The 25,937-nt window shown below is 43.6% G+C and overlaps 1 protein-coding gene across 1 annotated transcript; it reads right to left on the bottom strand.

The window, feature by feature from the left end:
- Positions 1 to 19: 19 nt before the first annotated feature.
- LOC311310569 (dynein axonemal heavy chain 8-like) lies at positions 20 to 25,937 on the bottom strand (the record flags this gene model as incomplete). The annotated part of the gene is given in 90 exon segments (XM_084440079.1): positions 20 to 307; positions 489 to 610; positions 764 to 953; positions 1,633 to 1,785; positions 1,886 to 2,042; positions 2,141 to 2,301; positions 2,417 to 2,518; positions 2,610 to 2,726; positions 2,813 to 2,968; positions 3,066 to 3,218; positions 3,315 to 3,388; positions 3,498 to 3,700; positions 3,792 to 3,910; positions 3,998 to 4,119; positions 4,202 to 4,392; positions 4,546 to 4,798; positions 4,912 to 5,017; positions 5,135 to 5,317; positions 5,414 to 5,569; positions 5,674 to 5,829; positions 5,956 to 6,127; positions 6,245 to 6,372; positions 6,484 to 6,621; positions 6,746 to 6,961; positions 7,442 to 7,609; positions 7,712 to 7,888; positions 7,977 to 8,080; positions 8,234 to 8,352; positions 8,471 to 8,697; positions 8,874 to 9,038; positions 9,131 to 9,284; positions 9,376 to 9,506; positions 9,680 to 9,802; positions 9,909 to 10,101; positions 10,201 to 10,364; positions 10,454 to 10,563; positions 10,663 to 10,876; positions 10,981 to 11,103; positions 11,186 to 11,320; positions 11,409 to 11,551; positions 11,651 to 11,882; positions 12,035 to 12,175; positions 12,272 to 12,513; positions 12,643 to 12,889; positions 12,973 to 13,134; positions 13,232 to 13,366; positions 13,452 to 13,559; positions 13,653 to 13,739; positions 13,905 to 14,092; positions 14,188 to 14,366; positions 14,489 to 14,661; positions 14,755 to 14,979; positions 15,517 to 15,678; positions 15,781 to 15,885; positions 15,964 to 16,066; positions 16,211 to 16,374; positions 16,511 to 16,664; positions 16,795 to 16,994; positions 17,077 to 17,317; positions 17,418 to 17,555; positions 17,902 to 18,002; positions 18,096 to 18,158; positions 18,237 to 18,350; positions 18,470 to 18,574; positions 18,690 to 18,925; positions 19,023 to 19,149; positions 19,274 to 19,465; positions 19,467 to 19,554; positions 19,556 to 19,710; positions 19,847 to 19,946; positions 20,053 to 20,159; positions 20,679 to 20,798; positions 20,897 to 21,013; positions 21,339 to 21,526; positions 21,630 to 21,765; positions 21,876 to 21,995; positions 22,122 to 22,221; positions 22,308 to 22,384; positions 22,486 to 22,683; positions 22,796 to 22,942; positions 23,051 to 23,152; positions 23,260 to 23,367; positions 23,448 to 23,561; positions 23,983 to 24,159; positions 24,315 to 24,478; positions 24,594 to 24,783; positions 24,916 to 25,067; positions 25,277 to 25,361; positions 25,475 to 25,609; positions 25,791 to 25,937. Coding segments are annotated over 90 exon segments (13,617 nt in total).

Genomic DNA, 25,937 nt, shown 5'->3' with positions numbered 1-25,937 from the left:
CAGACAGTGCAGTTCTGCATCACTTAATGTCACAGAGCAGGGCAACGCCACGTAGGATCCAGTGGTCTGGTGACTGGACAGTCCGCATCACCACCCCTGTGATGTAGGTTAGATCAGTACGCCGGGGTTTCTTGTAGATGGGACAGATGTAGAGCTTGGGGTCCTTCGGGGCGGTGGAGTTGATGGCAAACATGTGGATCACAGGCAGGGGTGTAAACAACACCTTGGGGGTAGCCTCAATGAGACGGCTGTTCCTTCTGTCCCATCCAGCCCCATCCAGGTACAGGCCATAGACATAGACTCCCTCCTGAGAAGCAGAGGATGACAGATTAAAGCCAAGTGACCAACAAGAAATCGTTTTTATGGTTCACCTCCCTAGGCCAGGGTATGCCCAGATGAAAATGAGTCGTCTCTAGTCCTGCTTTCATATTCAGACAATTTTGTATGTGGTTAACCTCAATAAATAAACATAATTGGTCTTTACTTACGGCAGGAGAGGAAGTGATCTCCTCCTTGCTCTGCTTCAATACCTCATTGTGCAGTGTGACAGTGTCCAGAGCCCAGCCTTTATGTGCTCTTGTTACCTCCTGTCTCATGGCGGTCAAGAATCCTGAAATCATATGGAGAGAAAACAGAAAATTTGACACTTTTTCTTGCTTCAAATTAAATGTGATATTATTAGTTATGGAGTAAACAGCATGCCAAAAAACAATGTCACAGTTACTGGCTTTACTGTCACATTCTTGTATGCTATGGTACCCACCCTGTGGGTTGAAGAAGCCAGTCATCCAGAAGGTTTTGGGTCTTCCATCAAACACCCAGCTGTGAAACTGTGTGTTCCTTTCCAGCAGCTCAGTGAACCAGAATCCCAGAGTGGAGGACTCCCAGGAGATCTTCTTCCACAGGTTGGGAACACGGGCGTCAAACATGTTGTCCAGGGCATCACGGAGGTTCTGAGGAATTAACAAATCAATATTTAGTTGGAAACTGTTCAACTGACCAATACTGGCACTCTTACAGTAATGCACATCAATGTGCACTGTTCCTGAAAAACAAAATGTAATAAAGTAAGCCTCTCTAAGCCTGTCGTTAGGACATTCAAGAAATGGACCCGCGAAGCTAAGGAGGAATTATGTGCGATACTAGAACAGGCTGGCTGTGATGGGGCTACGTTGACTGAACAGACACAGAAGCTGGTAACAACCAGGATGAGTACACAGACACTGTGACGTCATTCATCAGCCACTGTGAGAAAGTATGTGTTCCAGCCCAAGATCAGCTAAATTGTACATGCCCACCAAATATACTGTACATATGATGCACCGCACTCACATATCACACTGCACACACCATATACATACTGTATACACTCACACATTACATGCATACTCACTGTATATACACTGACGGCACTACATTTTGTATATTGTTTTTTAAAAATCCTATCCTATTTTGCACTAGCATTTTTTACTTGCTCTTTGCACTGTCCTGTCTCCCTTGTCCAATGTTGCCTCCATGTTAATCATCATGCCCAAAAACAAATTCCTAGTATGTTGAAAAACTAAAATAACAATAAAACGAATTCTGATTCTCATAAAGCCAGAAAACTTGATTGATAATTTGCTCACTAACTTCACTCATGATGATGGTGCCGTCAATAGCAAGCTTTAGGTCGACTAGACTGGTGCGCACAACACCGATGATCCTCTGCATGCGGTCCACTTCCTGACGCAGGAAGATATTCATGGAGCTGAGGGCTCCCATCTTCACCAGTCTGGCTTTCACCTGCATACATCAGAGTAAGACAACACGCAGTGTTTAAGCTTGGTTATTAAAACCATGACAATCCGTCTGGATATTTCCCATTGACGGGGTTAGCACCAACCTCGTGAGGCACATAGTTGGGAGGCAGCTTCTGCAGCATGTCATCTGCCAGTCTGTAGACAATAGACTCTCGAGTCTCTCCTGCTCCTCCTCCACTCTCCTTGGGCTGGATGTTTGTGATTGTGTCCAGCACCTCGGCAGACGTGTTGGTCTGATACCTGTTTCAACACGTCAGAAGACTGTCATGACTGAGTCTTTAACAGCTATACACATCATAACACCATGTTATGGACAATCACTGTACGCCTCCTCTTACGTGATGTCAGCGTTGGGATGTAGGCCAAAGACCTGAGGTGTATCCACTGCAGGTAGCGTCTGGATGTATTCCATGTACTGCTCTATTGTCTTACACACTGGAACTTTATAACCAGTATAGAAGCAGAAGGTTGGCTCAAAGATCTTGTCACTGAACCACACCTGTAGAGAACACAATACTATGAACATTTACCTGTCTAGGCTGTCCACTTTGCAGCATTTACATTACATGATACACACAATTCATCTATAACGTTGCATCAGGTAAATACATTACCCGTGAGAAGCAGTTGAGCAGTCGCTTGTCATAGTCATCAGTGACCCTTCCTCCATACTGCACCTCTCCTAACATGTAACGCACAGTCACCCACGACACACCCTGCAGGAGAGGAAATATAGTATTTAAGTGTCGTTGAGTAAGGGAAGACAAATGATCACTACAGCCTCAGTCAGACACGTTTTTTACACACCTTCTTGGGGCTGCATTCATCCAAGTGGTTCTGAACAAACTGGACACTGGCAGTGAAGTCCGCTGAGTTAAACTCGTATGGAATGTTCCATCCCAGGGGCCCGAATTTACGCCGTTCCTGTAAGATTAAAGTCAGGCATTTGCCTCAATCCAGGATGTGAATTACTGGTTATATTCTTGTTTCACACTGTGTAGAGGCAGTACCTGTACAACAGTGTGCAGGAAGGCAACATTGTAAAGCATGGGCTTCCACATGGGCAGGTTGCTGATCTCCAGCTGATCCTGAGAGATTCCAGCAAATGTGCGCTTCAGGCCAGCCCGTACCCCCTGGGGCGGATCATTGGTGAACTTGATGGACGACTGTAAACAAGAAAATAGTCATGTCAGCAAATCTTCGACATGCAGTAAATATGGCTGCTAAGAAGAATGCAATTGTGTCGGGTATTGCGTGTGTAACCTGTAGCAGGGTGATGGAGAAGCGATCATGGGGCTCGGTGGTGATCCACACTCTGAAACTCTCGTGCATAGTCTCCACTGTCATCATCGTCTCCAGCAGCTCATCCATGAACTCCAAACCCAAATGGCAATTCTGGAGCAGGACCCAGCCACCCTGTGTACACACACAAGAGATGATCAACATAAACTGCAGTAGTCCTATTCTAATGCCTTTTTTCCCAGTTGTTGGCTGAAGCACCGGGGCTCTCACCTGTGCCATTGACATCTGGATGAGCTTCCTTGCATGCACCTCCTGACCTTGACCCATGGATATAGCTCTGCACTCTAAATCACACACCATGGTGTAAAGTAACACACCACTCAGGATTATATTGAAGGAAGTGCAGTGTGAATGTTCTGTATATGGGTGAAGGCAAGTGGGAGTACGGCTCACCTAGCCTAAGTTTCTTGGCCAGAGCATCAATCTGGTTGGTGGGATCTGAGCCCATGGACAGGAAGCAGACGAGGGGGGTGCGTGTGTCGCTCTCCTCCCAGGTTGTGTCCAGATTCAGGATGACAGGCTCAGCAAACCTCATGCCCATCGAGTCCCCTACGTACTTCCTGGCCTGAGACAGGGTGCGGTCAGGACACCAGGATCTGTCAAGAGACGAGGCCTGTAAGTATAGGGACCATACATTATACTGTACTTACTGCATGTAAGAGTAATGACCTGCTGGTAGGACCCCACCTGATCAGCAGAAGTTTGTGGAAGACATCCAGAGAGTCATTATATCCATCAGGGATCACACCTTCCTCTGGGGCATCCATGTCAAACCACACCTTCCAACCTTTCTCATAGCGAGAAACCTGTAGCATGAACATTGCAATAAGGAGGGTTAGTCCCCCTACACCAAGTTGCTAAGATGAAATCTAGTGTTCATGATAGCAATGAACCTGGTTCATGATCTCTGTGAACTGAGGCAGTTTGCCGAGTTCCACCAAGTTCAGCCAGGTCAGATCCAGGATCCAACGGAACGGCTTGGAGGGACATGCTTTCAGGTCTAAAGCAGCACCCCCTGAAGCCAAGACAAGAAACATTATTCTACAGAATCTTCGGCAGAGAGATCCGTTTTATTATATCCAAGATGGGGATCATACCTTTTATGAGGATCTGGAACTCATTGTGTTTGACTTTGTCTTTCTGCAAGTCAATCTTGAGAGCCAGCAGCAGAGTGAAAATGAACTTGTGGTTTTCATACAGCCCTCTGACTGTGTACCTAAACACCTCGAAGGTCAGGTACTCAATGATGTTGGCAATCCGCTTCTGAGTCAGGGGAGACTTCTCTGATCTGCCCACGAAAACACATGATCACAACAGGGTAGCTACTGTAAGGCTAAAAGCTCATAGAACAAAAGACGAATATATATTCAGAAGACAGAGCACAGATAAATTCATGTTTTTTTTTCTTATTTTTTCTTTTCAATGTGTTCAAGTCTCGTACTTGGCCATGGAGAGGTCGAAGATTTTGAGGAACTGAGCCAGGGAGGTCTGGTACATGACGTTGACCATGCTCATTTCCGTGATGAGGAAGTAGAGGATGCTGCCTCGTGAGGCAGCCGGACGGTATTCCTCAGAGGCGGTGTTGATCTTCACCTCTGTCTCTGCGGCCACATGCAGCTTCTCGCTCACCTCCGCTGCTGTTTGCTTTGTCACACTCAGGATCCCTATCATGGACTCATCATCCACCAGGGAACCTTGAAACACACACAGGAACACACGCACATACAGGGTTACATTATATATAAACTTCATCATGTGTTCCAGTGCAGTACAGTATCACTATGGAGTTTTTCATAGATCACTATACCCTTTGTGGTGCTGAGCTTGTACAGCAAGTTGTCCTCCAGCTCCTTCATCTTCCTCCTATTGGCAGTGACATCCTCCATCAGCTTCACCCTCTCGGCCTCCAGTTCCTTTTACAGCATCAGCAACATATCAATATCAGGCATTATCAGTCTAACGCAAACTAATATTATTTCTCATAAAATAAATCATATAACTACAGGAGGATAGGAGATGAGGAGACTTACATATTTCTCTGTGAGGATGACTCTGCCCAGCAGCTGGTTCTCCAGCCCCTTCATGGTAACAGTGAAGTCTATGATGGAGGTTTTGGCACTGACCTCTGGTGTGTACGCTGGGTTAGGCAGCTTTGTGGTAATGTAAAGCCGAAAGCCCTTCATCACGTCTGTTTCTTTATCTCCCACTTTCACCTAAAATCATAAAGAACACTGTTGAACCGGGAGGCTCATTTCACAGTACAGCGAACTATAAAACTGTAGGTAGAGCTGACGTGAGAGCAGTGCTACCTTAAAGGTGGAGCCAGACTTGATGAAATTCTTCTCCAGCACGTTGTCCAGAGCGGGGTCCAGTTCCTCACAGACATCCTCGATGAGTAGTGGCCGTCCCAGAGACAGGCTGTCCTCCAGGTGGTTACGGAAGAACTTGTGGTTCAGGGACGTGACCTGGCAACACATCATTAATGACTCCTTTAGGACACTGAATCACTTATATTGTATGTTTAGTTAGCATACTTATGACAAAACAGTGTATGTGACACAAGGCTTGCCTGCAGTTCGTTGGCTTTTTCTTTTTCTTTAATCCAGGCCTTCCCTTGGGTCTGAGGGTCAATGAGAAGGGGGAATCTGGTGGCCTTGGTGACGATGATGCCGTTTTGCACCGACAAGTCGTCTCCAGGTAGTCCTTGGAGATTCCATTCGCTTATCTGAAACATTTAAAATTGTGTTGGGAGCTGCTTCAATATATTATGAACATTATTTATAAGCTATGATTGTGTGAAATCATGTTGAAAGGAGTAAATCACATGAGTACAGATTTGACTTGCTCTTACAGTGGGAGGGTCGGCCAACATCGAGATGAAGTTGAGGTTTTCTGTGAAAGGGATCTTGCGCTTGCGGAGCTCTGATTCCCAGACGTCCTTCAGCAGCATGTTGCGAAAGTTCTGGTTGAATGGTCCACAGTAGGACAGGAAGCCAGTGAGCTGGAGAACATCCCCCACAAGTCTGCCAGAGAGGACAACACAGAGACATTGAAAACCTTCTAAGGAACCTGATATACAGTGTTATATATCTATTCGACTAATTTGACTTTTCACCATCCTTGGTTTTTCTGTGACCTGCCTGTTGATCTGTGATTTAAACTCTTTGCTCTGCTCAGTCCAGCGAACTTTCTCTCCACTAAGCCCATCAATAAGAGTAGAGGCTGCTTGCATCTTATTCCTGCACATCTCTGCATCTTCCAGCAAGTCCTGAAAAGAATGATCTATTGATCTATCTGGAGTTTTCCAGGAAGCATTTTCTCACATTGCTTACTACATTTCCTCTGCAATAGCTGTATTTCTTTCAAAGGAAAACCTCACCTGTTTCTCTTTCATGGCAGCATCAAACTTAGCCTGTACTTTGTCCAGCTCAGCCTGCTTTTCATCCAGCTGAGACTGAGCCTGGGCTAGCTCAGCATTAGCCACCGTCAGCCTGCCCTCCTGTATGACCAGGTTAGCCTGTCCACACACAGGGAAAGGGTGTTTCACAATCCCATATGGCAAAACCAATGTAGCCAAAACATGATAAAATACAATGCTACAGTATAATGGTAGACAGAGAAGGAATCAGCAGGGCCCTCACCTTGAGTGGCAGTACTTCCTTGTTGATGCCAAAGAAAGTGGCCATAGCCTGGGTCCAGGACAGCAGGCCGGCTACGTTACCACACACTTTCTTAGCATTATCGAAAGTGTAGTCCTCCATGTTGAAGTAGGGTTGCAGTAATTCAACCATCTCCTCGTTAATGTTGTCCTTGGGGAACTGCTGGAGGGAGGCCATGAAACCACTGGCACTCAAAAGCTAAAACACACACACAGGAGGAGAAAAACAAAGCCAGCTTAGGCAGCGGCTCCTCCACATTCAAACGGGCTGGAAAACGATGTAGCACATGGTTAGGGATGCACGATATTGGCAATCATATTGGTATCGGATGATGTTAGTCATTTTTTTATATAGTGGTATCGGCCCGATGTGCAAAACAGGGCAGATGTGAACAACAGATCATTATTTCTGTCTAGCTGCTGTTGTGTGTGTTGTTTTTGAGAGGAAAAAATGTGGTAAATCTATGATTTATCAGCTTTTCCAAATGTTTTGGAAATAGAGACAGTGTTTACATGTGTTTTTCCGGTATGTATAAAATTTGATTATCATAGAAACTTGTTTTTATACAGAGCATATCGACATCGGTTAATATCGGTTATCGGCCATAACAGCAATGTTAATATCGGTATCTGCCAAAGTTTTCATATCGGTGCATCCCTTCAAATGGTGCTTTCTTGCCTTGAGGGCCTCTCCCCATGATGGCTTGTGGCATGGCCTCTCTGGGTCCATTGTGATGGTGTCCAACTTTTTCTGGAACAGCAGTAAGCCGCAGTCCATAATCCTCATGATGAGGTGGGGTGGTTTGGCCAACTTCCTCACTGTGGCAATGTCAGCAGGCTTAATGGTCTGTGGAAAATAGCAGATTATTATAACATAATAACAATACATCATAAATGGACAAGATGTCCTTATTCACTTTCACATAACTTTTTCCCATGATAGGCTCACATTTAAAGCAGCTTCTGCCTCCTGTAAAGCTGGTTTAGCAGCTTCCAGTTTGACCTCGGCATAGGCTTTCTCCTTTTCAATTCCCTCTACAATCTTGAGGGCTTTATCTTTAACAATCTGGACTTCATTCTTCACAATTGAGGCTGCCTCAGCGCTTACTGTCACCTCTGTCAGGACCTATGTAGAGAACAGTTTCTTTTTTTAGAAGATCCCGAGAGACAACTTAAGTTGAGTTTTGTCTCATGCCTAAGTTCAGACTGTTTACCTTGTCTGCTTTGATGGAGGCAAGGGCCAGCTCCTTCTCCTTCACCACCAGATCTTTGGACAGTTGAGCCACAGACTCACTGGCCTCCATCAACTTGGACAAGCCTGCAGTCAACATATTCTCATAACACAGTGCAACCTGGCAAAAATTATCTTCCTGCTCCTATAATAAGCAGTCCTTAAAAAGCTGCCTATACATTATGTAATGTCAGGCAGAAATGCTTGTCAGTGGCTGGCCACCGTTCTAGATTTCCTTACCTACATTCATGCGCTCTGCAAGTGTGTTGATGTGGTTATATTTCTCACTGTAAACTGTTTTGTATCCATTTATGAAAGACAAGTAAGATTTAGGAGTGACATGAGTTCTTCTTCGGAACCTGGTAGAGACGGAGAAGGAAAAGGTAGTTAGTCTCAATCATGGGGGACTACACATGAATACACACACTCCCTTCAAATGTGTGGATGGATGATTTTGTTGCATTTGATCAACTGTACCTCTCAAAGTAGCTGTCGCAGGCTTGGGACACTTTGTCATGGTACACCCCCATGGTGTGGACCATGGCAGCCTTGACATCAGCAGAGCAAACCATATGGAACTCAGAGAGGAAGTACTGGGATACAGCCACCAGGGCCTCACTGGGCCAGGGAGTGAACCAGTCCATAGTACAGCCTGAGATCAGCCCCGGGAACTTCAGGGAGCGGGAGCGGAACTTCTCACCCACCTAGGAAGGAGAAATAAAGAGAGGAAATGACAGATACTGTAGTACGTTGTCCCATCTTGTTTAATGTGAATTTCACCACAATAGATGGTATTGATGAGTCAGTCTACAGAGCATACCGATAAAACTGCTCAGATATAGAGGTGGCTATTTTCTGTTCAGAAGGCAAGAAGTAATACCGGAGAAAAGCACAGAACGACATGCAGGTTCTTTCTGGCCCGGGAGATGAAGTAGTCATACAGGTTGTCGAAGGTTGGCGCAACACGAGGCATCTCTTTCTTCATTACAGAGATCAAGTTCTGGGTGATCTCATCCAGTTCATCGCGAGCAAAGAGATTGGACACCTGCGCACAAACGCATTCAGGGACGAGCAAAACAGTGAGAATCTAACCTCTCTTTCATTGGTTTTCTTTTATTCATTCGGAGACCCTCTCACCTCCCCTGATGAAAGCACGTTGTTGAGGTATTCTAAGAAGGCCTCATCCTTGATCTCATTGTCGGTGAAGATGAAGGTGATGCCTTTCCCATCAGCCCCTGCTGTTCTATACAGCAACTTCAGATCCTCTATCAGGTTGCTTTGATTGTATGTTCTAGAAAAGGGAAAAAACACACGCCTCAGCTGATGCATCATTGCCTCACTGTCAAATAAATCAAGCCCAACTCACATTTCACATTATTTACCTGGTCAAGGTTATCTGGAATATGCTGTACCCAGCAATAAAGGAAGCCAGGCGGGTGAGACTCTGTTTTCCTGATCCTCCCACCCCTACCAGTAGAGCATTTCCACAGTCTGTCCGGATGATGCGTGAGATCTGTGAGGACAAAGCAATAGACAAGAATTCACAGCTTTGCATCGGACGTGTTAGACCCCCATGGTCGAGGACTGTGGCAGCAGAGCAACCTATATAGAACTCAGAGAGGAAGTATTGGGATACGGTACAGCCACCAGGGCCCCTCATGAGGGCTAGGAGGATGTGGGTTTAACCTTGATGAGGTGAGTCATGGCATCTGTGAAGAAGACCAAGTCCAGGCTGGACCCTCGGACTGCTTCATTATGCTGGGCCTGATACATCACCAGCTTCTCAGAAAGGAACTCAAAACTGGGGACCTGAGGAGGATACATTACATCTGTAATGAGTTTACATTCTAATGTATGAATACAGCAAAAACATGGATTGTCTATTTCAGACTACAAGCTTCCAACATGTCTTCACCAGCTCATAAACTTTAGGAGCATCAAAACAGGCGTCATCAGCTTCCTCTCCTGTGGGCTCTGGGGCTTCTCGTAGGAAGTCCACAAAGTAGGGATCAGGATGGAGCTCTGGCACCAAGCTGGGGTCCACATGCTCCTGGATCACCCGAGAGATAGCCTTCTCAAACCAGGCCTTATCCTCAAAGCAAACAAACCTGCAGCATATGGACAAATTATGATTGAAGGACTGGTATTTTAACATACCTGTGAAATAGATTGAGCTTCCTTGATCTTAGGAATCTCAAGTACAGTACCTGTCTGCGATCACCCTGGTGCATTCACTCTTGAAGAGAGCAAGGAGAGTGGGGATGTCCTCACATTCCTCTGCCTTGATATTAAGCATGCCCTGCCAGATCCTGGACAGGTCTCTCAAGTTGAAGATGTAGTGGAACTTGGATGGTGTGGGCAGCATTTTCACCTGGGAGGTCACAACAAAGTTAGAAAATGATGCACTATTGTTTTCAATTATGAAAGAATGGAGACATATAGCTCAGAGCCCCGGATTACCTTTGTCCACTGCCACAATATCCTCCCAGCAGACACAAGGTACTTCACCATCTCAGAAACCTCAGGTTTGAATTCTCTGCATTCATGGAAATATCCACAGCCCATAATGCCTGTTGTAAAGGGTGAAATGTTATGACATAAATCATCAAGTATACATTGATTAATTTCTATATAACCGGATACATGCAATATTACATGGAGTCAAGTACCAAAGACTTTGTCTATGGAGGTGTTGGCTGGCAGAGTGCAGTTGAAAACAGTGAACTGTCTCTTTAGTCTCTGGGGGATATCATTCCTCCCACCCCCAGGGTGAATCATGGCAGCCACCATCTGTACATCCACAATGGTGGTGAAGTCCCCTGGTTTGTCCAGACTGTACATGCCACTCATCTCCATCATCTGGCGGACTATCTCATTGGTGATCTGTGCAGAGTACAACAATATTCTCAGTTAGGCAGCTCTGCGTACATAGGCAAACCATATACTGGCCATGCTATTTTACAGAGAGGCAATAATGGCTTCAATACCTGATCGCCCCATTCGTTGACAACAGGCATGTTGATGTCATCAACAAATATGGTCATCCTGCGCCCCCCTGGGGGTCCATAAGTACTGCCCATTCGCTTCTCAATGTAGCTCTCCACTGTGCGCTATGACAAAATAACACTCTCAACACAACTCACCACAGGGACACTCCAGCTACAATTTGCTGGTCTAACATAATCCTGTTACCTGGAACATCATGGGATCAGTAGCAGATGAGAAGTTAAGTGACTTGGATAGGTCAGTCTCTGGGTTGTATTTCTTTGTGTAGCCTTTTATCATCACTGTCTTTGCAGTTCCTTGTTCACCGATGAGCAGCACAGCCTATCCAAGTCCACAGAGAAGTCATTAAAGACATAAGATAAAAACCACCTGTACTTGAGTACATCTAACTCTGAGGGGAAAAGGGTACCTTTCGTTGTTTTGCGATTGTCTCCAATAGGAAACTGGTTCTGGTGTTATCCACGTTGGGTACAAGGATGGAGGCATAGTTTGGCACACAGTCAGTTGGGTAGATGTATTCCACCACATAGTTATTCCAATGGTCCCAGTCACCTAAAACAGAAGCTCCAGTTTCGTTTACACAGTTCAGCCCACCGGCCTTGTATAATGTACAGTATAAGGCTGGGGAAACAAGTTATGATATTAGTTTACCATTTTGGTTGACCATGTACTCAAATATGGTCTCTTCGGGCTGTGTTTCAGGCAGGTCGATCTTGCACTCATGAGCCTTGATGAAGGCCTCCAGCTTGTCCCGGTCCTCCAGCTCCAGCAGGGCTCCCAGGCTCCACATCAGGCAGAAAACAAAGAGGCGCTCCAGCTGTATTTTGCTCACCAGGCCTCCTGCCTCCTTGCTGGGGATCAGGCCCTCCAGGAGGTTCACAGACTAAGAAAACACACCAGAGGCAGAGTTTTTCAGCCTCGTCTTTGCGTACCATTGTCATCTTATGAATTATAACTGTCCCATCAATTCATTATGTTGTGCATGTACATTGTGATGATTGAGACTTGGGCTGAGATTTAAAGATTCAATCACACCTGTTTGATGTAGTTGCACTCCAAAAGCTCCATTTTCGGTTTCAAACTTTGCTTCAAATACACATAAGCATCCTCAAATATCTTGTCGTACAATCTCATGATGTCATCAGCCTCCTGAGCATTGCGTTTGTAAGCCCATCCCTATAAAACAAGGACAACTCGATGTTAATACAAAGAAGAAATGTATTTATTTACAGACTGTAGGGAATCTTAGCACATCTATAGATGGTTCAGTACCTGAAGGATAGGCCTCCAGCTAAGGGCTGAGGAGCTCATGAACACCATGCCCACTCTGGACACAGTGGCTGGGGAGGCGTTGTCCATGTTGTGCACCTCAAACACCAGCTTACAGACAGGGGACATGGTGATACGATCACCGTTGGCCAGTGTCAGAGTCTTGTTGTCATCCAACACCGAGTTGAGGTTCTCAATCCAAATGGCATCTACAGGGCCATCGAGCACAATCCAAATGTATTCACCTGAGAAGACAAAAAAATAGTTACAATGTAATGTAATCTGACTAATTGCAAGTTATAACAATCCTTCATTGCTTTATTCATTTCATTGCTACTGTAACACAAACATATGATGTGTCTAAAGCAGCATACCCTTTTTGGCTTTGAGAGTCTTCCTCCACAGTGTGGAGAATATGCCGTCAGTCCAGTCGTTAGTGGCCGCGTCCAGGCGACCAAACATCTGTGGGGCGGTGATGGCCTTGGGGTTCATGCGCATCTCCCTGTGTGGAGCTCCGCACTCACTCAAGGCACGCATCAAAATGTTGATGACCATGGTCTTCCCTGCCCCACTGGGGCCCAATGTCATCAGCCCGTGACGCACACGTGAAGACTCATAAAGCTTAAACACACAAATACAGCAGGTTTCAATACAGTTTACACTAGTAAAGGTCTCAGCATAAAACACTAGGACAGGTGAGTCACCTGGACGAGTTTTAGGTTCCATGGCGGGTGGTTGACAATGCCAGCCAGTTCCACCTGGTTAGCCACAGCGGCCTGCAGCTCGGTGTAGGTGCTGCCATCCAGCTGGATCCCAGGGAACAGGTCACTGATCAAACTGAGGAACAGGGGCTCGTCCTCATCCACCTAAAACACACGGGCCCCACTAACATGTGAGTGTCTCAAAACTACTGGTGGTGCACTACGTTCAATTTATAAACTAGGTATGTAATTATTTTCCTACCAGTTTGGAGAGGTTCATGTCTCGCAGCACTCTCATTACTATGCTGGACTCAGTATCGGAGGGTCGTGCCCTCTTCTGAGCCCCCAGAGTTCTCAGAACAGACAGGATGTTCCTCAGACCAAAGTCATAGTGGACCTTAAAGAAGGAGCAACAGTCTCAATATGATGTCAAATGTCTCTCTCTTCTATAGGCTGGCGAGGGCAGCAGCAAGCTCAATTACCTGCTTTGTCAGTTGCTCCTCACACAGTTTGTAGAGGACAAAGAACTTCTGGGCCAAGATGACGTTCTCAATGAAACCACAGCTTGCCAGTTTCACCCTCATGATGATCTGGAAGATGAGGGTGGACACAGTGCTCAGCCTGAGTACTTAGAAAAAATACTACATTGATGTCACATAAGAAAAGTAGCTGTGGAAGCCCACCTGTCTGTCTGGGACCATCATAGACACGGTCCTGAACTGGACCTTCAAGTTCTCTGGGAGCTCCTGACGACCAGCATAGCCTGGGTTCTAGACAACAACAGGATATATGCCAATTCATTATAAGAATGTATTTTATTTATTAAATAAGTATGACTAATTTAAAAGGCTTAATCTGTTCATTATACATATTTTCTGTTCGTTATACAATTCAGTGAGTTACTTATGGCTCAGGTTCTGTTGCCTCACACTCACCATTGTGATAAACAGCCCAAACTCTGGGTTCAGTTCCACACAGTCTCCATCAGTGAAAATGAAGCTGACTTTGCGCTCTTTGCGGGCTGACAAGACAATGTAGATCTGCTGAGCAGCAACAGACAGCACAGGCAAGTCGATTCTGTTAAACTCATCAAAGCATCCCCAAGACCCTGACTGGGCAAGCCCTAAGAGAAGAGACATAGCGATATTAGACACCAGCCAATATAGACCTTTCAAAGAACATTTGCATATACTGCAGCTGTACAATGTGGTTAAATACCTTTGTAAATTCTGCCAAGTCCTCTGAAGTCCATCTGGTCAGAGCAGTTGAAGACCACCACATACTTTCCCAGGCAGCGGCCCATGTCCTTGGTGGTCTCAGTCTTTCCTGTACCTGCAGGTCCAGCTGGTGCCCCACCCATGCTCATGCCCAGAGCCTGAGACAGCGTGATGTAGCACCTGACCAGCAAACACATGGAGGATATGGATCAGGTCATGTTTTCTTGGTTTTCAGAATGAAACAAATAAACGAAACAAAAAGGGCTACTGAGCTTAAAGTACCAAAAGTCTTCTTCCCTTACCTGTCAGTGAGAGGGGTGATTACCAGGCGGTCTGTGCAGCCCAGAAACTCATTCTGATATATGAAGTCTACGTCCGTAATGGACACAAGGACATGGTCCAAGTCCTCCTTGAAGTAAAACCTGCTCTGCTTCAGCCACTCAAAGTCAGTGATGGATTTGATGTGCATTCTGACCTGAGGAGCAATACACAAATAATCAATTTGAATACATACATTTTTTATATATTATTATTTAAATAAAAACTTCATAGTTTTCCAGTGACTCACCAGGTCATCAAAGATATCTCTCTGGTGCACGTGGATTGTGACTAGAGTCTCAAACTTGATACGGTCAAACTTGGTCAGGTCATGTGTGGTCTGTGAAATGAGTGTGTTGAGAAGATCAAGAAACTTCTGATTGGTGAGAGGCATGATCTTCCTGTCGTCTTTGGCATTGCGCAATGCCTGTTCTGAATCCCGGGTCCACAACAACTGGATTCCAAGCAGGCCAACCTGAAAAGGCAAAATATATAATACTGTACATTCAGAATGCATTCCGATATCACTTTTATTTCCTCCACAATGGACCATTCAATAGGGCTGGGTTTAAAAAATCGATTCATTGATTCTGAATCGATTCTGAATCAAATGATTCAGAATCAATTCATGAATCCCAAAATCGATCTTTTATTTAATGAATGAATGAATAAATCAAGGAATGCATAGTTCATTCATTCATTCAATGATTCATTCATTTTTGGAAATCAGTATCGATACCCAGCCCTAGTATTGATGTGTTGCATAACTTGGCAGTCATGTAATTAAGGTTACAGCTAAAAAAAAAACTGGTTTTAGTAACACTAACCGAATCGATATTGAATCGAATCGAATCGTGATAATCGATTCCAAACCTTGTGAATCGGAATCGATTCTTGAAATTCGACTCGATACCCAGCCCTACCATTAAACTCAGTTCACATTCATTAATATACTGTATGTACATGTACATTCTAGCCATACTATCATTGGCTCGTAACCTGCCGTCCCCACCTGTGCTTGGAACTGGTTGAGGAAGGTAAGGAGCTGGAAGCCGGGATCGTTGATCTGGAGGTCAGCTGCCTTGATGACGGAGTGCAGTGAGGACTGCTGCTGCATCAGAAGCTCTCCTAGCCACAGTTCTACAGGCCCCCGTGCCATCACAGGGTGGTCCAGCTGGTATCACACAAAAAGGCTCAGGTTCGTTTCACATAAAAAATGTGAGGCATCGTGGGGTAGTTACTACCCAGTATGTTTGAAAAAGCTTATGTTCCATACCGGCACTTTCTCTCCCTCTTGAGAAATAACAGCCATGATCTTGTCATAGTCTTTTTCATGGAATTCCACCTCGTTGACATTGTCAAACACTCCAAGGAGGTGAGCCTGGAAAGTAGTTTCACTTGTCTTAGTAACCTAGTATGTGTACTACAGACAGATATTGAGAATGAGAGCCATTCCTGCCTGAATTGTGTGCGAATCGCTGGCTTGTCCAAGGATCTCCAAGAGAGCGGGATCAGACACAAAGAAGAACCTGGGGAACAGGAGCCTCTTTTTCTCCAGGTAACTGTTGATAAAGATAATGTTCCGGTTATTGGGAAAATGGCCACTGTATGTCTGTGTAAGGTATTTAGTCTTTGAGGCTTTATGGCATTTGACTAAGTTTCAATGCTAAACAGCTGAAGATGAGCTGTATGATGAATCTGAATACCCTGTAAGAGACTTCTGGCAGAGCTCCAGTTGCTCCTGGAGGTGAGGGAGCAGTTGGCCCATGGTCTCATCTCCCACACAGCATTGCACCACGTTGGGGATCTCATGAGCTCTCTGCATGATTTTGATCCAGGTTTTGTCAATATTCTGAAATCGCTTTGCTTCCTAAAGCAAGAGATAGAGAGGGCATGTGGGTGACTATTATACAGCACATTATAGAAAAAAAACTTTTCAGTTTAGTGACCACTCATACAGTATAATATACATAATACATTTGTGACTTCATACATTGATGCTGTACCTGCGGCAGCTGTTTTGCAATGTCTCCCCCAACAAACACAGCCTCTAGATAGATCCACAAGTTCTGGACGATGAGCCACTGTTCAATGATGTCGGATGAAGAGGAGAGCTTGAAGACCCAGATCTGGATGTCTTTCTTGAAGGGGGCATTGTATCTGGGCAAATATGTGATGACATGCATGAGAAAAAAAATCACTTCTGACGCACTGTCACTGATGTCTTCGACAGTACAGATTCTTACTCTGATTACCAGTAGATCACTTATTTGTTCTTTTTTTTTTCTACCTATTGCTAAGCAATGATCCCAGCAGCATCAGACTGTCCTCCATGGTGGTGACAATCTCAGCTGTCTCTGCCCCCTTCAGCATCAGCTCTCCCCGGCCTTTGAAGTTCATGAAACTGAGAGACTGGCTGGACCAAACATCCACCACCTGGGACAGCTTGGCTTCGATGTCCTTCTCCTTCACAGCTGAGATGCAAATATCCTGAAAAACAATAGTGTTTACAGTAGGGGAAACACAACACCAGCGTTACTTGCATGTACTGTGCGTACACTACTGTGCTCACCTCAATGTCTTCCTTGTATTTCAACAGGGGTGCTTCCATGATGTTTTGCAGAGAGAAGGTGTCCGACTCCACCTCAAACATGTGTCCTGTCAGGTCAGTGATGCGGTCCCAGTGCCTTTGCTTCATGGCCTTGTTTGCCATCATCTCCAGCAGAGGGCAGGACTCACTGAAGTCATTAATCCTCTTCTTCAGGTCCAGGAAAGCCTGCCAGTCCTTCAGACCTTTGGGCAATTTGCGGCACCTAGAGGTCCAAATGTGTCTCTTAGTGTACATCTCAACAGGAGGGAAAATACTGTAGTACAGCAGATCTGCTGTAAGCAGCAATACCACAGCCAGAATACCTGTTCTGAAAGTCCACCAGCTCTGCATTTATCTTCTCAATGTCCACCTCTGCCCAGAGAATGTCATAGTATGCACTAATGTTGTTCATCACTGTATCATAGAGTCCATATAGCTTCTGGAGAAGGCCAAGCTCTTTTCTGTGATGACAAGAGATCAGATTAGTTATTATCTTTCAACTATTACAGTAATGCATGGGAGTATACACAATGAAAGTGGATATGTAACTTGGATATGTGGACATGTGAATAACAATTAGAATGTCAATAAAATTGGGAGACACATTTAGCAGCCTTCTACAGTATACAGGTAGTTACCAAAAAGAGTCTCAGTTGTGGCTTGGTTGGAATTGACCATGGTGAGGGAAAACTTTTTGCAATTTGTGATATACAGTATCCATCAGTTATAGTGTAATTTGCCTATTGGGTCAAATATATACTTGCAATGTTACTATGAACATTCTACATCTGCAATACAACATCTAACCTTGTTTTCTGCAAAGCCTCATAATCTGTGACTGGCAGGCCAAATAGTTGCTCTCCTGAGGAATATGTGATGAACTTTCTCCATAGGTCATCAAATCTAGCCTGAGGATAAAAACAAAGACAAAACCAATAGAGAAAAAGTTTGTGTATAATTACTTGAAAAATATGCTGCTGATGTGTGTCAACATACTGTACCTGACATATCTGCAGCCTTGTGCTGGCCTCTTGAGGAACTATTCCTGGTACCATTGGACCCTCCTACAAGAGTTAATGGGCTCAGTGATGACTAATTAAATAACATACAACACATGATCCATCATTTGAAATGCAGTTTACCTCTTCATACTGGTCTGTAAATGTCATAACATCCTTTTGGAAGATGGTGACTGATTCCAACAAGTTTTGCTTGAACTTCGGTTGCACGCGAACAAGCTCATCCTGCACTGATCTCTGCAGGCAAGGTTTGAAAAGCATGTGTTTTGATGGCGTATAAAACTACAATTCAGATTATCACACAAACATGTAAACCAGAGCTACAGTGCACCTGAAGGAAACTAAAATCAACTGACTGCTTTAGTCTGCAGTTTGATGAAGGAGTATCGGACAGTGTCCACCCCTTCTGCCTCCTCTTTGGTCACCTCCACTTCAAATCTATTCAGGATTCCATAAGCTTCCTGAGAAAACACAATATGGTATGATAAAAATATGTCTACATCTATACCTTATGTCTGCATCATATTTCTGAGAACACCATGAATATCTCTGTATAGGCCTAGGTCAAGTTCATACCTCAATGGGTCCCAAGGTCATGTCTATCTTTATCTCAGAGTCTCTGATCTTGGATAGGGCTTCCATGGCAAAGCGGACATCCTCCAGGTCAGCGATGGGCCTGGAGAGCTTTTTGAGTTGTTCTCCAGTGAATGTCATGACGTCGATCATTTTCTTCTTGTACTCTTCATTCAGGTACTTGCACAACAGCTTCTTCCAGGCCTTTGCCTCAACTGTCAGAGACATCTTCAGTGGAGCTACAGGAGAAGGGATTCAAAATCAAATATTATTGTTGGTTTATTAAGTTATTAATCAATCATAAGATAAAGTACAGTAATAAGCACAGAGGCCTACCTGTTGACAATTCAATGCAGCCCAGAATAATGGTGCTCTTAATATCGTCAATCTCTTGTTCCAATGACACATAATGCAGAATCTCAGACTTGATCTGAGTCAGGTATGGGTTGCTGTCCATGAACTCCTATTTAATGACCAGAGTTAGATATTTCATGAGCTCCATGAAATACAAATAAAAATAGACACCATGACAATGTCCTTCTCAAGGTAGAAAACAAATAACAATACATTTGTTGCCGCTGACCCACCTTGACTTTTACTTGTCTGTTCTCTTCCCAGACCACCTTGAAGGGATGGAACTGCTTCAGAACATCGCTGTCTGGTTTCCTCAGGGAGTTGAGAGCAGAGGTCAGGAGCACCACAAGCTTACAGATGTCTTTGTGCTCAGCGACACTTTGGTAGAAGTTCTTTAGCTTCCCTGTTAAGATTACAAAGATAAATATTTAAATTTATCAACAAAATCTCATTTATTGGTGTTGGATCCATGCCCTTGTTGATAACACTAAATGTGCATGTGTGATTTGCATGGTGAACTTGGAGACTGACACTTACTGTTCGCTGTTCTAGGCTTGTCATCAGAAGGGCGCTCCTGTCCCCAGCGTGCCACACCTCGGCTCACCTCCAAGACCAAGTGCACCAGGCGATTGATAGCCTGCTGGATGTCATCCAGACTGGGTGCCATTACCTGGAACAACAAATCAACTTAAGCCAAATAATAAAAGCAGCCAAATGATAAAAGACCTGATCTTTCATTCACAGCTTGTATTGAAAATGGACATATAAAATGGACATATACAGTAGGAGTTTTAAATGGCAGAGACCACATTGGGTATAGCAAGGTGGACTTCAGATTTGATGAAAGTGACCAGCTCGTCTGACTTTGGCTGTGATGTGCTGAATCTGCCTTTTCTTGCAGACAACCTGAGTGGAGTTAAGAAAACAATCTTAACACTCCATGATGCAAGGGAAAAGTAAAACATTATCTGAAATAAAGAATACTGTTCATCAAGATGACATTCATAGTTACGTTGCAACAAAAATCCTTCTTTTCAGAGTATCCAGGGACAATCTTGTTGCTTTGACCAATGCATCCAGTAGCTTGGAGCTGAAGCAGGTGTATATCTCTTTGCACTCCTGAAATCATAACAGGAATTCAACTCAATGAAGCATCATATTCTGTAAAACATGCCTGCCTTTAATGAATAAACCTGCCTTTTCAAAGTCATCTTCTTTGTCAGCTTCTTGGGATTCTGCATTGACTCCATCACCATTTGGGGCCTCAGCTTCCACAGAAAATACTACTTTCTTTTTCTCTGTAATGCAAAATTGATTGTGTTCATAATATGTTATGGGTCATGAAGTGTTATGCTATCGATTTTGCTTTTCAAATGTACCGGAAACAACAAGTTCCTCGACAGCCGTCTTGGGTTTCTTTGACTCGTAGATATATTTAAATGTCCTAATAAGCTCCTTTACTGCCTCCTCAACATGTGTGCTTTTGTGGTCCAATACACTGGCCCACCCCGTTGACCGATTCTGCAAAACATGGCCACAGAAATCTTATCCCATATGCTGATCAGCAGATAGTGTTGACCAGTAAAAACAATTAAAGATCAAATGGTAAACACTTGTGGAACGTGAATTCTACAGTACCTCGTTGGTTCTGATGAGGTCTTGCAGTGAAGAGGGTCTGTCTTCAGGGAGATCTATCAGCACAGTCTCTGAGATGTCTTGCAGGACAGCATCGATGTGCATATCACAGATATCACGCACCTGGTTAGAAATACAAAGCAAGGCATACTGTAGTATGCATTTTATTCTACATTGTTTAGATGATTGTTCTCTCAACCATCCATCCTTCATCAGTTTACCTGCTTCAAAAGCTGGTTGAGCTCAGACATGGCACTATCAACATTTTGGAAGAAATTTTCCAAGATAAGCGATGACCAGGTGAGTAGAACCAAACCATGACGAAGCACACACTCCACCTAAATAAAGTACACACAACATAAATTATTTAAGAAAGCAATGCTGTAACTCGCAAATGACAACATAATAATCTTGTTGTCTAACGTCTTAACACGGACGGTTTATCACAGAGCCTTCAATATCATCTAAAACAAATAGTGTGCCATACTTACATTTCTTATTTTGGATGCCATCATATTGTAGAAGAAAGCAGGTATCCTCTCACAGGTTGCCTCATAGTTAGCAAGGATAGTCTAAAAATTGAATGGCAAAATATCTACTCATTCATCTGATCCGTCTGTTTTTTCACCCTATTTATGAAAATGCAAATATGTAATACTTTACTTCTAAGCGGAGTCGGTTGGCCTTCATGGTGCTCTCTGTCTTGACCAGTCGCAAAGCTTGATCAGTAACCTCAAGGCCCATCTTCAGCATGCACTTGGTCTCACGAATTATCTCTGTGATTTTAGGATCGAAGTTGACGAGTAGTTTTCCTGTGTTTGGGTGTCGAACTAACAATGTAACTTGTAGAGCTGTAGTGTAAGAAAGTGGGAAGGAATCACACATTTCCTAAGCAAACAAACTGGAGCCACTCTGTGTATATAAAAAATGGGGGAAAAAATTACAAATACTGACCATACTGGAGTTGTGAGACCTCCCTCATCCAGGCTCTGTGGTAGAGAAGCTCAAACTCGACTAACACAGCTGCAGTGCGGTTGTACATTTTTACCACCTCCTTTCCCTCAGGGGTAGACAAGATGTCCGAGTTTCTCTATTTAAAAAAAGTCAATTCAATTTAAGTTAACATACAAAGTGCTTATTTGTAACCAAACTTGATTACTTTGGCTTTTATAGAAGGTTTAGCCTACGGTCAGTGCCTACCTGTATGTAGAATATAGGCTCCTCTATTCTTCTGTAGAGCTGTCTGACCCACACAATCCTACCAGCCACTGGAGGCATGTTCCTGGCCAAAGGAGGGTCCTCTCTGTGTATCTGGTATAGCTGCACATGTGAAAGACACTGATAATTATCAGTTTTCAAGTCCATCATTCGATCCACAGTTACAGTAAGGCTGGTCCAATGGTTATCATCTATAAGAGGACTATTGCAAGAAACTGATAAGCGTACCTTCTTGACAGACTCAAGCTCTGACACATAGTGCTGAAGAACAAGCCCCACTGTGCTTGATATTTCTGTTTGTAGACAGGGCATGTTCAGTTTCTGAAATCTGTGGAAATTAACTGCTGTCAGACTCCATTCATGGGTTACCTATACTGTATCATAATTCAAATCATAATGTGATGTTTTCCACACCGTTGAAGAAGACAGAGGGCCTGCTGAGATGAAAGGATCTTGGAGAAACAGGAGTTCATGAAAATCTGAAGCTGGTTCTAAAGGGAAGAATATAAACCATGTCAGCTATAGTACGAGTTTGACATCTAACTCAAACATCGATTCATACAAATTTGACTAAAGTATTTTAAAAACAGACCTTAATGTTACTCATCTGAGACATGAACTCAGCAAAGTCCACTTCAAATTCAGCTTTCCTGGGAGCTAATATGTCATACTGCTTCTTCTTCATGTTGAAGTATATGTTCTGGAACTTCCCGGCCAGGGTCTCTATTCCGTCAATGGTGGATTTTCCGAGAACAGAGAATGTCTTAACTTCTGTGATCATTTGGATGATCTAGAAAAAAAAATATTTAGCTCAGGTGGGTAAGAGCTTCTCAGAATTCAAATGGGGATAAGGGATGAATAATGCTGGGAATACTGAAAGGTAGCACAAGAGTGATACACACCTTTTCCAGTCTCTTGCAAAATCCTTCAAACTTGCCAAAAATATACATCTCTGAAACCTCAAAGGGCTTCTCCCCAGGCCTTCCCATAGGCTGTTTCTTTGTCTCTTGGAAGCAAGACTGATACTTCCGATACAAGTAGATACAGTCCTAATAACAAGAAAAAAACGGATAGCAATGCAAAACCTCAAGGTTTGAGGTAAAATAAGTGTTTTACTATGAAATCAACCATGTTTGGAAATTGGATGGGATTCTCACCTGTATCTTCTTGATGATGTCCTGTGTGTCCTGGTCCCAAACTCGGCAGGAGCCATTATCAGTAATATAGGCTCTGCATGCTGTGACCATCTGATTAGTGACCTGATAAATTCCACATATACACTTTTAAAAACAGATCTCTTTGTATGAAATATGACTTCCAAATCTCAGTTCCATATTGTTGATTATCTCACAGTGAGAAAACGTACTTTCATGAAGAGTGAAGTCATTCTCTCAGAGGTGTTGTAATACTGTGAGACACTGTGAATCATTCGAATGGCATTGATCAGGTTCTGAATGTTCTTGGCCATGGTGACCTGAAATAAAACATGTTCACATGACACACAAGCAAATCAAATAAATGTACAACAAGGATGAAAATTAATATTTTGCTTACCGGATCACAGTTGTATAGGGGTTGGCAGACCTTCTCTAGGGTATACAGGAATTTAACGTTATCTTTTGCCTCATTTGCACAATCTGTTATCCTGGCATCCAGCTCCCTCCACGTCTGAATTAAGAAAGAGCACTTAAATTATTGTGTAATTTTATCCTATTTGTTTTATTGTGTAAAGTGCAGACATTAAAGGTGGGGTAGGTAGTTTGACGTCAACAAGGCCTCCGATTGGTCATCTTTTTCAAAAGAACCCGCCCCTCCCTCCTGTCAATCATGACGTAGTCCCTCCCTCCAAACATGACTGGTAGGTGTGGCGAGATAGAGACCCTGATTGTTCAATACATTCGGGCGCGGTGCATTCTTTGAATCCAAAATACAGAGGCAGCGGTAAACACAGAGATCCAAGTTTATTCTCAGAGCACTTCTGTTACCGATAGCTGAAAGGATATTATGCCAATTTTACCAAATAAAGCCAAAAGCAAACTACCTATCCCACCTTTAAATTTGTAATATCTATGTAATATTCTTGTAGCACCTTCAGTGTCTTTGAGCGGTTGATATTGAGCACATTCACCACTGCCTTGCACTCAGAGCCCTTGATGTGCTCAATGATGGAGTTGAACTTTGCAGACATTCTCTTCCAGTGCTCCAACTCTGTCAAAGGTCCCGATGCATCATCTTCTTTCCTCATCTGGTCACTCTCTGTGAGGACCTGGTGATCACAGAAATGCAACAAAGTAGAAATATTCTAATTCAGTGGAAGATAGGATATCTAAAATCAGACTGTGTTTTTGTGTTACTGTACCGTACATTGAACTCATGAGACAGTTAAGGCAAGCATATTACACTATAATGCATTTAATGTACCTGTTCAATCTGTTTGTACCACATCATCAACACTCCCTCAAGTTGATGCACCATGTCAACATCGGCAGCTGCTGCCTTTACGTCTTCAAAGGAAATCAGTCTGGAGAAGTCAATGTCTTTGGCTCTTTTGAGCTGAACAGTGCCTTCAATGCTTACTTGGATCCCTAACATACATCAGAACCATAACACAATGTTTACGCCACTTATCAGCTGAAATCAAATAATACTTACAAGTAATATTTTCTTATGATGTGTAGCTTTACAGTAACTCTTTCTTACCATCAAGGAAACTAATGTAGCGTGTGATGGTGTCTTTGAAGTTTTGTTTAACCTTCTCTCCATGTTTAGATTGATTCAAGGCACCCCAGTTTTCTGTTGCAGCGACAGCTGGCAATAAAACCTTTGAGTAAAGATTCATGGTGCCTTTCAGAAGCCCATCAGTGGCATCAAGCACTGAAAAAAAGATCTCCTGTAGAGCAAAGACCATTAATTAGATGTTTTTTCCCTACCCTAAAATTGACCCTCTTTCATTCATCATGAATCATTCTCTTTATTATTATCTTTTTGAGTTCAGAACATGTCAACGTTGACAGAATTTTACCTCATGTATGTTCTTTGGATTGACAGGAGTTTCCGTTTTTGTTCGCACAAAGAAAAGGCACACTCCCGTCACACATGTCTCGGACAAATTTGCTAAAAACAGCCTCGTTAGCTTGGCCCCTTTTGCAGTTCCAGGAAAAGTGCGGCCACATTCTGAAATGTGAATTAAATTCAGTGTAACTCATTTAAGTAAGCTAATTCAGAGGTTATTTTCGGACAATGTGTGAAATTAATCCAAGTTACAAGTATGTATTAAAACATACAGTATGTTTAGGTTAACTGTCCTTTTATACAGTCTACCTAATGCCTTTTAAGTCAAAAGATTAATTAAGAAATACAGGTTTGAAAACTATTTGACTCACCTATTCCTGGGACTTCACTCTCCTGGTACACAAATGCAATTGTCTTGCGGCCTCCTTTGGCAAAGAAATCATCAAATTGGGCTAACTGTTGAAAAGCAAGGATTTTTTTTTTTCCAAAAAAGCATGTTAATAAAGAATAGCTGCTAAGGTTAAACAACAAATGTTTCAAGAGCTGAATGTGATTAAGAGAAAACTCACAGATGGAGCATCTAAAATAAAGTCTTCCACTGCTGTTAGCTCCAGATAAAGCCTGTCAGCCAGGATCTCAAATATGTACTTGTGCCCAGGGGTAATCAGTTTCCTCCGAGCCTCTCTTGCCTCCTTGTACCTGGCCTGAAGGCAAAGGGTCAATTTCTTTCTGGGTCTAGTCACAAAACTTAGTGATAAGATGGGATATTGGCCAAGAGCCAGCCACATACGTCTCTGGTCAGGACTCATATTTTGGTCATGCCTGTCTATATTATCAAACTTTGCATGAGCATCTCGCAATAGCTAACGTTGGTAGGCTACAGACCTGCTTCTCCTTCATCGATTCCTGCACAGCCTGAACGCTGCTGCCAGACCGACGGAACTTGCTGGTCCTCCGATCAACCGCTCCTCGTTCCCGTTCCAATCCATCGGCCTCCGCCACTGGGATGGGATCACCTGTGCTGTCACTCAT

The sequence above is a fragment of the Borostomias antarcticus genome (assembly GCF_949987555.1).
Source record: "Borostomias antarcticus genome assembly, chromosome: 6".
NCBI lineage: Eukaryota > Metazoa > Chordata > Actinopteri > Stomiiformes > Stomiidae > Borostomias > Borostomias antarcticus.
Note: the sequence above shows the minus strand (reverse complement) of the source record. Positions and strands in the feature narration are given on the sequence as shown.